This window comes from Phycomyces blakesleeanus, assembly GCF_001638985.1.
Source record: "Phycomyces blakesleeanus NRRL 1555(-) unplaced genomic scaffold PHYBLscaffold_34, whole genome shotgun sequence".
Classification (NCBI taxonomy): Eukaryota; Fungi; Mucoromycota; class Mucoromycetes; order Mucorales; family Phycomycetaceae; genus Phycomyces; species Phycomyces blakesleeanus.
The window spans coordinates 405,367-418,000 of NW_017265164.1; the positions used below are offsets into that span (position 1 = coordinate 405,367).

Genomic DNA, 12,634 nt, shown 5'->3' on the forward strand with positions numbered 1-12,634 from the left:
TAGGAATCTAGATGATTGGTCTTGTTTCAATGTTATTTACTATTATAATTTTTGGTTTGATCTTATTTTCTAGAGGGGAGTAGGGGGGGGGGGGGGATTAAGATTCAATCCTTAGTGAGTTTTATATATATATATAATTAAAATATTATATAGTTCAAGACTTGGAGAACCAATTAATCATGTCCTTTATCTTCAGAGCAGTAGTCACAAGAGTTATATTTTATATGTATTGGCCTAATTTAAAGATCGTGTGAACCAATAGCAGCCACCCACAGTAAGGACAAAAATGTATAAAAAAGAAGTAGATAGACAGAGGAAAGAAGAGGGACAGTCAAAAGTTGAGATTTTTTTTTTAAAAAAAAAAATCAGATCTCTTTTTCTCTCTCTCTGTCTTTGTCACCACCAAATATCTACTTTTTTTTTTATTAATTCACTATTAAGCGGAGTTATAACCCACAGACGAGATCAAAAACCAGTCATCTTGGCCCAGGGTTGGCAAAAAAAAAATTAAAAAAAAAAGAAGATTGTTACGCTAGAAATCCAAGTAATCCCTCTAATGGTAGGCGATTATCTAAAGTCTTGATTCTTATGGTAACTCCTTTTTGTCTTTAAAGACTTTAAAGGTCAATGTCTTTTGTAAATAAAATTCTGACTCGGTGACAAGTGAATTCCAAAAAAAAATAAAAAAATAAAAAAATAAAAAAATACACCCATGCCTTGGCAACCGTTATTATTTATATAATTCTTTGTTTTCTTCTCAATCTTTCACTTCTTTCACTTCTTCTTTCCACTTTATCTCTCCCCTTTTTTTCTTTTAAAAAAAAAGAATCCATATATTTGAAAATGTCTCTCAGACTTTTGACCTCCCGCGTTGTCCGTCCTTTCGGTCCTGCTATTCGCCAGTCCGCAACCATCAGTGCCATGCGCATGTATGCCAGTAAGTAAAATAGATATTTTGAATCTATAAAACAAACCAAAAGAAAAACCTGGCTTCCTTTATTGTCAGATAATGGAATTTTTGTATTTTATTTTTTAAAAATAAATAAATAAATAAATTTATATTGTACTATATTATAAATAGCCAAGAAGTATACCTCCGACCACGAGTGGATCTCAGTTGAAGGCAACATTGGTACTATTGGTATTACTGACTATGCCCAGAAGGCCCTTGGTGATGTCGTCTTTGTCGAAACCCCTGCTGTCGGTGACTTGGTTGAGAAGGAGGGTAAGTAACTCTAACAAATCCCAAGTAAAAATTATCTTTAGTGAAAGGGGAATATTTGCTGGTCTTTATGTTGCTTTGTTGGGATAATAGATGAGCAAAAAAGAACTAAAAAAAAAGGTCATAATACTAAATGCATATTATATATTTTATAGCCCAGATTGGTGCCGTTGAGTCTGTCAAGGCTGCCAGTGATATCTACTCTCCCGTCAACGGTGAAGTTGTTGATGTCAACGAGAAGCTCGGTAGCGAGCCTTCTTTGATCAACGAAAGCCCCGAAGAAGATGGTAAGTTTATTTATAATATATCTAAATTGTAAAATGCATTTTGTTTGAAATTTGAATAATTGACCTTTTTCATCTTATTTTAGGTTGGTTCGCAAAGATCAAGCTCGACAACCTCGAACAGATCGAGGGTCTTATGGATGCCAAGGCTTATGCTGCTCACTGTGATGCTTCTGATGAAGAGCATTAAAATCCCATCAAACGAAAAAGAGAGAAAAAAAAGATTGTCTTGTTTGTTTGTTTGTTTGTTTGTTCGTTTGCTTGCTTGCTTTTCTTCCTCTATGTGTTCTTCTTCTTCTACTACTACTACTACTACTACTATTACTATTACTATTACTACCTCTTCTTCATGTTCTCTTACTTATCTACCTCTTGTACTTTAAAGCCCTTTTTCTTTTTATTAAAATGATCATCAAATCAAAACCAAATATATATTGTTGTATTTATAATATGTGGTATGGTATAATATACATAAAATGAAAAAGATCTTTTTTTTTGTCTTCTATTCTACTTCTTTATATCACTCTTGTTAGACAGGCAGATAAAATACATAGGAAAATATTCACTATGTGTTATTAATCAACATTTACAAAAATGAACGAAAATATCAGGTTACCAAGGCCAGAAAGTTTAATTCCTTTTTATACAGAAGAAAAAAATATAACTGTGATTTAAACCATTTCTTACATGAATATACCTAGTATACATTTGGCTCTAATCTCCCCCTTTCTTTTTCCTTATTTAATAAAAACTTGATATCTATTATATATATAGATATATTTTAAAAAAAAATCACACACACAAACACACACACACACACACACACAGATACTCTCTTTCTTTCTTTCTTTCTTTTCTTTTCTTTTCTCTCTCTCGCTTTCTTTATAATACAATCTATACACTATAAGCTACTCTGCATATTATATACACACAGCAAGCACACACATACAAACACACAAATAAAGAAAAACAACGTTGATGGCCCACTCACGGGATTCCCTCAGCTCACGTCTCCATTGTACACTTGCTCAGTCGTCCAGTACAATACAACAACTATATACCGACACTTACCTTGAAGCATGCAAGGCTGTCAAACTAGATCAACAAGGCAAAGTTGACCCTGCCAGAGATGCCTACAGACGTGTCATTCAAGTAATATTACCTTTTCTTCTTTTACAAAAAAAAATGCAGTTTTTTTAAAATTCAAATTATCTTTTTTTTCTTTTCATTTTTCTCTTGTTTGTCATATATATAAAGATGTTCTCGGAACTATTGAAAACTGGTCGGGTAGATGCTGAACAACTCAAACAAAAACTTAATGAATATGTCCATCGACTAGACCAGCTCGATCGACTTCAGCAAGCCACAGCCAGACCACCCTTAAAGCTCGCCAGTTCTTCATTCTCTACTAATAATGACTCTGACAGCGATGAAGAATGGGATGAATTTAGTCATGTTGTAGAAAAAGCACAGGTAACAAACAAGTTTTTTATTTTATTTTATTTTATTTTATTTTATATGCATTAATATATATATATATATATATATATAATAAAAACATAAAGTTGCTTTAATAACATATATTACAAATACAATATATATATATATATATATAAACTCAATTTGAATAGTTTGCATTGAATCAAGCTCGAGTAAACGAAGAAAAGGACTACAATGATCAGGCATTGGAATATTATTCTGAAGCAGCCGAATGTTATCTAGCAGTTTACAAAGGTAACATACCAATACCAATACCAATAATCAATTAAACAAATTTATCGATTTTCTGTGTTTTTGTTTTTGTTTTAGAGCTTTCTGTCGATCATCCAAGACGCATTCAAATTCGAAACATGTTTACAACTGCCTTGGATCGAGCAGAGATCGTCAAGGCAATTCAGAAGACCAGTCTTGTCAAACTCGAAAAACAAACCCGATCTCCGTCCCTCTCTGTCCCCCAAAACGAAGAACAACAACGCCTGGGTCGCTTGAGAAGCGCTTCGATGTCTTCTGTGGTATCTATTCCTGCAGACCGCCCAACAACCATATCTTCCCACAATTCTACAGCAGCCGCGTCCAACTCTTCATCATCCTTATTATCAACACCATCACCGTCCTCGTTACCGCCATCATTACCGCTGCCCTTACCGTCACCATCACCGTCCCCTTCACCGTTATCGTTACCATTGTCGTCTTCATACTCGAATTCGAATTCGTATCTGTCTTTTTCGCCTTTGATTGCAGAACCTGTTGATCAAGACATACTTTCACACCGACTATCAAGTGCTGAGATCGAGGTGCTCAAGTACACATCAAACGTAAATGGCAAAGTATTCTTACCTTGGGTTGATTCGTCTGATCTCAAAGAGAAATTCTCGTTTGAGAAAAAGTTCTTGTAAGTTTTGTTTGGTGTTATTTTTTTCTCTTGTGCGTACAAAATACACAATTTATTTGGATATGATGTACATACTTACTGATCTACTGATGTGACCAACTCATTTGTTTTTTATCGTTTCAAAAAAAAATTATACATTTATAAAGAGACCCTGATGGTTCATTAAGATTGTCTGATAAACAATTAGCTAATTTTGGTGGCTGGAAAAGACCTAGCCAGTTTATGCACCAACCACAGATGATTCGTCTGATATCAAGGTACAAATCAATACTCAAACTTTTATATACATTAACAAAAAAAAATTATTTGTTTAGTACAAATATTATTCAAGATATTGTTACAGATTGTTCTTTTGTTGCCTCTTTGTGTGTAGCAGCAGCTTATGAGCAAAAGTTCAATAAACAAGTAATAGAAAATAAAAGTTTAAAAACTGTCATATTAGCCTACTTACATGTTACAAATAGCTTATTACTTCATGTATATACCCTCAAGACAGCAAAGGTCGGCCTTGTTATAATCCAAATGGAAAATACGTTATCAAGCTTGTATTTAATGGAATCTCACGCAAAGTAAGTATTATTATTATTTCTTTAAATAAGAATCAAAATAAATAAAAACAAGAAAACAAGAAAACAATTGTATTTTCTTTTATTTTCTTGGTAGATCATGATAATAACTTTGTGAATCAACATTAGGTTGGTAAATATCTCAACAAACTTACAGATAAACTACATGTATTAAATACTTGTAGTTACATATATTGTATACTTGAATTCGTATGAGTCATAATATATGTAGTTTGATCAAAGGAAACAAGAACCAAAGAAGACACTTTATAATAATCTTTTTTTATTTTTGTTTCAATAGTTGTGGATGATCTGTTACCTCTTTCTCAAAAGAATACACTAATGTGTACATTCTCTGCCGACAAAGAAGAACTCTGGGCTAGTATTATCGAAAAAGCAGTATGTTGGTAAAAACTTTTATTTCATTTTTTTTAAAAAAAAAAAAAAAGAAAAGAAAAATACAATTTATACCTTTATACCTTTATACATTTATGTTTCATTTATTGAAACAAAATATATCATATCATATCATATCATATCATATTAAAGAAAAGTAAAAGAATGACTAATATATATATATATATATATTCTATCTAAAAACAAACAACCGAACCAAACCAAATCTAAAAAAGTATATGAAACTTATGGGTGGATACGACTTTCCTGGATCGTAAGTCAGAACAAAATGATAGATATATTTACCTACAGTATATGTATATTTCTACAAAAATTTCTATTTTTCTTTTTAACAAGAATATAAAATTATATAGGAATTCTGGTATTGACTTGTAGTAAGTATTGTTATTTAACCTTTCTTTCTTTTTTATTATAAGAAAAAAAAACAAATTTAATTTAATTTGATTTATTTTAATTTTTGAAGCTGTTTAACTGGTTGGATTCCCGAGCACTTGTTTATCCATGAGTAAGTCAATAAGATACACATCTAATCTTGTTGCTCTAAAGAAATCATATTAATCAACCAATTCATTCATATGTGCATGTTATTCTTCTTTTATTATATTACATAATATTATATAATATAAAAAACAAAGTGAAAAGTCATTTGTACCTGAAAAGGTCTGGAATAGGATAATCGAAGGAGCAAAATATGGTAAGATTATATAGATCAAAAGGTATACATATCTCAAGTCATTCTATAGGTGATGTACTTGTTACGATTGCTACTGGTGAGATGACAGAAGAAGAAGCATCAAGCATGGGCTTAGTACCTACACATGCATATGCAGTCGTTGGTAAATTTCTATTTTTTATAAGAAATAATTGATATAATGCCATGTATTTATATTACATCTAAAAAAAAAAGATATCAAAATGGTCGAGAATAAACGTTTCATGCAAGTCAAAAACCCATGGAGTCACAAACGATGGAATGGACCCTACAGTCATATGGACACCAAGAATTGGACCCCCCAATTGATGCAAGCTCTGAACTACGACCCAACTCTGGCTGGGCAGAGAGACGATGGAATCTTTTGGATTGATTTTGAGTCTGTTTGTTCCTATTTTACCTCTATACATTTGAACTGGAACCCAGAGCTATTTACTCATCAATGGGTCTTGCATTCGTAAGTGACTAAGCTTTAGTTCATAATAGCAATCATTGCTATAAACAGTACGATAAATCATAGAATTGAACATTAAAGGGCCAACCACTATACACACACATAAACATGTTTTTTGTTTTGTTTTACAAATGTATGTATTGGTATATAGGAAGTGGCGCAAAGACATTGGTCCTAAAAAAGATATCTACAATCTTGGTAAGACAACTAGCACAATATTTTATTTTATTTTATTTTTTGCTTATAATACACAAGATCAAGTTTGCTAATATGCATAAATAACAACAAGGTTACAACCCACAATTTCGATTGAGAGTAAATGTACCAGACAAAAAACCAGCTGCAGTGTGGCTCTTACTTTCAAAACACATCATGGTCACAGAGGAGAATACAGACTACATCACTCTTCACATCTACAACAACACTAATGGCGAGAGAGTATTCTATCCAGGAGAACCATTTAAAGAGGGTACCTATGTCAACAGTCCCCACATTCTGGTATGCATATATAATCAATCAATCAATCAACCAACCAGCCATTTGATTCTTTTATTCAAAAAAAAATTAACAATAATTATAATTATATTTATAAATATATGCAAATATAGGTTAGGTTTAATGCTCCACCTGGTATAAGTGATTATACTATTGTGGTTTCTCAGCATGAAAAAGAGAGATCTCTATATTTCACATTGAGATCCTATTCACTTGCGCCCATACAGCTCACCGAAGTACCGATGCGGTATTCTATAGAACAAAAGGTAACAAATTCAACTATAGAAAAAAAAATTATCGTATCGTATCGTATCGTATCGTATCGTATCTTATTTTTTTTTTAAAATATTAAGATCCGTGGCGAGTGGACAGACCAGACAGCTGGTGGAAATGCATCAAGTCCTTCATTTTTGAATAATCCTCAATGGAAGATCACAATCCCATCTCCAGAGTCTGATGATCCAGGCACAGATAAAAACAACAATGTTACTGCTACTACTGGAATCTTACTTATGCTAGAAGCCCCGAAATCATTTGCAGTAAATTTGATGCTAGTTGAGGGCGGAAAGAGAGTATCAAGGCAAGTGATAAACCCCTTGTTTCTTTTTATATTGAATACTTGTATCTATACTCATACATTAAAATAAATAGTGTATCCGTAAGAGACATCTTGGTGGATTCAGGACCTTACCGACACGGATTTTCCTACTTTGAACTTGAAAATGTCCAACGTTAGTGCTCATATAGTAACATAGCTTTAAGGAAAATTATACCAAGCCAAGCCAAACCACACTACAGTATATTATATTATATTATATTATTCTATACTGATCTAAATGTCCTACTTATTTATCTATATGTAGCTGGAAGTTATACTGTAGTAGCGTCTACTTTTGAAGCAGATCTTATCGGAAAGTTTATTCTCACTGTAGCTAGTCTAGTTCCACTTACAGTCGATCCTATCCCAGCAGAAGGAGCCGTAAGTACTATGATAATAATAGATAACATATTTGAAAATCATAATAATAATAATAATCATAATAATAATAATAATAATAATAATAATGTAAATCTATAAAGGGTATGTTTCGAAAGATAATACACGGTGAATGGTAAAGTATTCCTTTCTTCTTTCTTTATTTTATTTTGAAACAAACCTACTTATAATATATGGATATGGATATACATTTCAACAATTTCTCTTTCTCTATAGGATACGTGGATACAATGCAATGGGGTGTGTAGCCCATAATAATTATAGCAAAAATCCTCGATACTTGCTGGATATTCGAGAACTGACTACTGTAAAGTAAGTTCTTTCGCTTATTGTTTATTTTTGGTATACATCATTTAACAAAGAAAACCAATACAAAAATGTGTATATAATACAATTCGACATATATTTTTATTTTTTTCTTTATAGAATTCGGCTACAGGCTAAAAACATAGAACCCACCCCATCTATGAATATAACTTTGTATGAAAAGCACCCTAAAGACACGTTTGGTCAAGAAGTAGCTACTTCTGGACCTTATACCAATGTTATTCAGGTACTTTAAAAATCACATTCCCTTTTCTTTCTATATAACGTATGTATGTATGTATGTATGTATGTATGTATATTTACCTATTTACTTGCTTGCTTGTAATAAATAAAGGGTGTTGCAACAAACGATATAGTACTCGGTCAAAATGGAACAGGTAAATTATCATATCATTTTTTTAAAAAAAAGAAATCCACCATAAAATATTAAATATCGTATTGACTTATTTTTAATACATTCGTTTACAAAAAACACACAATACACACACCCAAAAACATTAGGCTACCTTGCTGTTTTTGCTACACATGACAAAGACATTGCAGGCGAATTCACTGCATTTATTTACAGCGATCGTCCTGTCAATGTACGCAGCGATCGTTCATAAAGCAAAGTGACAGTAAACAACAGCAACAGTAATAGCAAACAACCAAAATTTTACATTTGCAACAATTACTAGTACTACTACTACTACTATTATTATTATTATTATTATCTTCACACATAAACACACGCAACACTTATATATATATATATATATCTCCTTTAGCAATTACAATACAGCCATTCTTTCTTTCCTTCTTTCTTTTTTTATAAGACAAAAAAAACACTCAGACACAAAATGACAATCAATCTTTATATATAATACATCTTAAATCCTCTTCCTTACACAAACACTATATATATATATATATATTTATATAATCTTAAGGTGATGTTCTAATTTTCTGGATCTGACTCAATGCACGTTGTCCAGTGGCAGCTGCTACAATTGAAAGCAAGAAAAGGTACCCGAGGGTTTGGAAGATGTTGAACTTGACCCAGTAAAGGAACAGAATATACTCGATGGATGCCAATGACAAAAGGAATGCGACAATTGAAACGGGTCCCATTGATGATGAACTAGTTGTCAAGTCCGAGACAATCTTTGATGGATTGATGCCAAGACTGGTCCACTATTTTAAAAAAATATTGTTATTGTTAATATTATTGTTCTTATATGTAATATATCTCTTTATCTCATTCTGTCTTTCTAGGCATGTGTATGTGTATGTGTATATGAAAAAAAAGATAGAGATAGACACAGAAAAAAAAAGTTAATATTAATTGTTGATACTTTACACCAGAAATAAGTAATGCCCATGGCGAAAGAGCTAGGAGCCCAAAGAGCACGGAGAACCACGCAGAAGGCATTACTTCAGGTTGACGGAATACATGGTTGATTTCAGGCAACATTTCGAATACGTCTTCATTTCCAGCAGCATTCACATGGGCTGCAAGAGCAGTTAGAACAAGCGCGGTGATGATAAAGCGTGTCATTTTTTTTGTATTCGTGCGTGTTCGTAAGTGTTCGTATGGGTATATATATATATATATATGTATGTATGTATGTATGTATGCCTTTTCTTTTTTAACAAAAAAAAAAGTGAATGAAGCGGACTTATTCGCTTAAGATTAGCGCGTTGCAGGTTCTTGATTGGCCATGAAACAACAACCGTCACTCCGATATTTGTTCCATATGGTCTTCTTCAGCAGAAAAAAAAACCTTATTAATTGTCCCAAAAGAATGATTAATTAGTAGGTTCAATATATCAGTTTCTGGTAATTTTACATGGATTATATAACAACAAGCTGTAGTACACTTTTTTTCTTTTTTAAAAAAAAAAAAAAAACAACTCAACTCAATTAAATAAAATATTATTTATTTAATTGCTTTGTGCTGCGCCCAAAATAGCAAATGGCTTGAAGAAGTAGTATATACCACGCTTTTACTAATAAAATCATCTAATATAACAGTGTTTTTTTTTCTATTCTTCACATTTTCGATTTATAAATCTACAAATCTCAAAATGAGCAACAACAACAACGGAAATTCTGTACTAGGCATCCTTTAACACTATCAGGAGACATTCTTCAATTCTCAAAACACCGTTGAGATTTCTAATAGCAAAAATGAAAGTTCTGAGCACGATGACAAGTTTTCCAGACAGATGAGAGAAATTATGCTGAATCTCCATACACTTGTCGTGGACATGTACACCACAATTATAATTGCTGGACTTACTGGTAGCCTTGACAACGTCATCAGGCCTTCTTTAATGGCTCGCCTGTACATCTTCAAAAAGTGCGTTTGACCAGCACAAACGTTAATTGAATCACAATCCATTAATGAACACATTTCCAACATTATTTTCATGACGAGACTGGTCCCAGCAGCTTCTATGGGCATTACAGAATACACAGAGAGACGTTGGATATGATTGTGTGTGTATGAAAGGAGGACCGTGTGCTCAGATCTTCTGAACAAAGAGACATTTTGAGTCCTCCTGTGCGGAAACAGGTAGCAGTTGTTTTTTTAGCGTCTGACAAATACTCACTTTGGGTACCAAATGGAATCAGAGATGCTTGGTATAAGCCAAGCTTCTTACAATCGTTTTACTGCCAGGTTCATGAGTGCAATTTTTTGGCGTTTCTACCCATACAACATCAGACGGGCAGCATTAACTCAAGAATCCAATGAGATAATGGCCGGTTCTGGTATTGCAGTTAAAGGTTCTGGGTACGCCCACTTACAAGAGTATATTAGAGCAATTGATGGGAAGATTGTAACCATCCAAAAGGCAAGCATTCGAGGCTGTTGTATTTGGGATACTTTAATATCCAATATCATATACGAGCCCAGATAGAAGTACCTGTCAAAGAGGTCGTTATAAATGATCATCCAATATAAAGTCCTATCTGAAACATAATAGCTATGTATTTGATCCATCATTGGACTGTATTCAAGAAGTATTTAAACTATTATCACAAAGCTGCTAAGATGACTCATATCCAGAGTGACTGGATATATCTCAATAAATATAAATATCATAGATAAAATAACTTTTAAGATAACTCGATTTGACTTGAACTTTTAATAAAACAATAAAAAAGAGCCTCAAAGTACTTAATGTTTCACCTTTTCACATACAAATATAATAGAGTCAACAGGTGGCTCGATTGACATGGAAATGCATCGATGTCTCTAATAGCCAAATGTGATGACAAGAAGAGATTCATAAAAAACAGACTTGGCCACACTGATAAGTAATTAAAAGTATTAGAGTCATACATTTTATAGTGTGCTTAGAAAACCAGACTCTGCTAAGAAAAAATTCATTATATAGCGTTCAGGACAGCCTCAAAATTATTTTCCTGTCCTAATTTTGAAATGCCGCATAGTAAAAAATAAAAATAATTCCACTTATATTTGCCTTGACAAGAAATAAGTCCAACTTATATTTGTGTGGGACTTCACAAGCTCAAATGTAATATAAAATAGTATAAAAGAAATAATCCAGGACAGTAAGAAAAGAAGTCTGTAATTCAAAAAGTATTTAATATAGTATAAAATAATCTATATAAATTATACTTGTCATACACAACTTATATACACAATACTTATACTTCTTTACGTTTAAAGCCATATATTCGTCAAAAGACATATAATTATTCCAACAAACAAAAACAATTATAGCTAAAAAAAGGTTCTAAACGTTCTATTGAAGTAACTTTTTATACAAACTTAAGTTTTTTGATGTTTTTTATTAGCTGGTAAATATGCTGTTGTTTGTTGTTGATGTTGTTGTGGCTGTGTTGGCTGTGGTGGTGTGTTTGTAAATTGTATAGCCTGTACACTTCCAGATCCTCCAGTGTTGGCCTCAGAGTTCATTATAAATATTGGCGTCTGGAAGCCTGGCCCACCTGAGACTAACAGGTTTATATTTAATGGAGCACGGCCAAAAGTGATATCCCTTAAGTCAGTGAAAAGTTGCTGCATGGTTTCTTTCAGCCCACTCGACTCTGACTGTATCTGGGCCTGTATAGTCTCGAGGGATCAGTGGAGCATTGGGGCAGCAGTACGAAGTCGTAGAGTTGTAGGATCGTCTTCTTGGTGTTCTCTGGTCTTGACTCCTGAACATTTTGGGTAGTCTGAGCTTGAGCGGCTCTCATCTGTGCATCAACAACAGGATTTCCAGAAGGATAAAATCTGGGGAATTGAGTATTCATTTTTTTAAAATCGAAGTAGAAATAATAGTAAGGTGAGATAGAACCATTGCTGCCTATGATTTCTGGAGTATATATACCTTTTTCAAAGTGAATATTGGTAAAAATAAATCAAAGTGTTAGTCATATACTGCCAAGAAGCAACGTCTTTCGTTATCATGTCGAACCAATCCTCGTAAAAGAAGACCACACGAATAAAAACGCTTTCCATTTGTGTAGCAGTGTAAACCAATAATATTGTCTCTTTTATTCCGTATATAGAAATAGCACTTGTACTATTTATATACTTCTTCGTTTTATTTAAAAAATGATAACATTTAACCATATATTTTGCTGTAATAACAGTAAGTTAAAGCAAAAACATTATAAGAAAGTGTTTATGCATATAAAACCTTTTCTATTTCTCATAAAAGAGCAATATGTGTAAAATAATAGTGGCAGAAGCAATGCCGAAAAAGGGTATTCTTCTAAGCCAATGAAAATTGTTTATATCCGTTTTTATTT

At 32.7% G+C, this 12,634-nt stretch overlaps 5 protein-coding genes across 5 annotated transcripts; 3 read left to right on the forward strand and 2 right to left on the reverse strand.

Moving 5' to 3' along the window:
* Positions 1–1,080: 1,080 nt before the first annotated feature.
* PHYBLDRAFT_26970 (hypothetical protein) lies at positions 1,081–1,696 on the forward strand (the record flags this gene model as incomplete). The annotated part of the gene is made up of 3 exons (XM_018439904.1): positions 1,081–1,225; positions 1,378–1,509; positions 1,593–1,696. Coding segments are annotated over 3 exons (381 nt in total), but the record flags the coding sequence as incomplete, so codon positions are not given.
* Positions 1,697–2,484: 788 nt separating this feature from the next.
* On the forward strand, positions 2,485–8,471 carry PHYBLDRAFT_175021 (calpain-like protease PalB/Rim13; the record flags this gene model as incomplete). The annotated part of the gene is made up of 26 exons (XM_018437391.1): positions 2,485–2,658; positions 2,764–2,979; positions 3,138–3,240; positions 3,316–3,898; positions 4,045–4,155; positions 4,213–4,303; positions 4,363–4,467; positions 4,594–4,597; positions 4,766–4,863; positions 5,097–5,134; positions 5,235–5,255; positions 5,345–5,386; positions 5,517–5,575; positions 5,625–5,717; positions 5,789–6,050; positions 6,199–6,245; positions 6,337–6,545; positions 6,656–6,808; positions 6,896–7,126; positions 7,194–7,200; positions 7,406–7,521; positions 7,623–7,654; positions 7,756–7,851; positions 7,966–8,092; positions 8,201–8,243; positions 8,368–8,471. 26 exons carry the CDS (start codon positions 2,485–2,487, stop codon positions 8,469–8,471), a joined length of 3,165 nt encoding a protein of 1,054 aa, XP_018284767.1.
* Positions 8,472–8,790: 319 nt separating this feature from the next.
* Positions 8,791–9,403, reverse strand: PHYBLDRAFT_175022 (hypothetical protein; the record flags this gene model as incomplete). Its single annotated transcript, XM_018437392.1, has 2 exons — positions 8,791–9,039; positions 9,206–9,403. The coding sequence occupies 2 exons, from the start codon at positions 9,401–9,403 to the stop codon at positions 8,791–8,793; spliced, it is 447 nt and encodes a 148-aa protein (XP_018284768.1).
* Positions 9,404–9,933: 530 nt separating this feature from the next.
* PHYBLDRAFT_152277 (hypothetical protein) lies at positions 9,934–10,770 on the forward strand (the record flags this gene model as incomplete). The annotated part of the gene is made up of 4 exons (XM_018432877.1): positions 9,934–9,960; positions 9,988–10,212; positions 10,362–10,424; positions 10,486–10,770. The coding sequence occupies 4 exons, from the start codon at positions 9,934–9,936 to the stop codon at positions 10,768–10,770; spliced, it is 600 nt and encodes a 199-aa protein (XP_018284769.1).
* Positions 10,771–11,648: 878 nt separating this feature from the next.
* Positions 11,649–12,133, reverse strand: PHYBLDRAFT_152278 (hypothetical protein; the record flags this gene model as incomplete). Its single annotated transcript, XM_018432878.1, has 2 exons — positions 11,649–11,942; positions 11,987–12,133. The coding sequence occupies 2 exons, from the start codon at positions 12,131–12,133 to the stop codon at positions 11,649–11,651; spliced, it is 441 nt and encodes a 146-aa protein (XP_018284770.1).
* Positions 12,134–12,634: the final 501 nt, after the last annotated feature.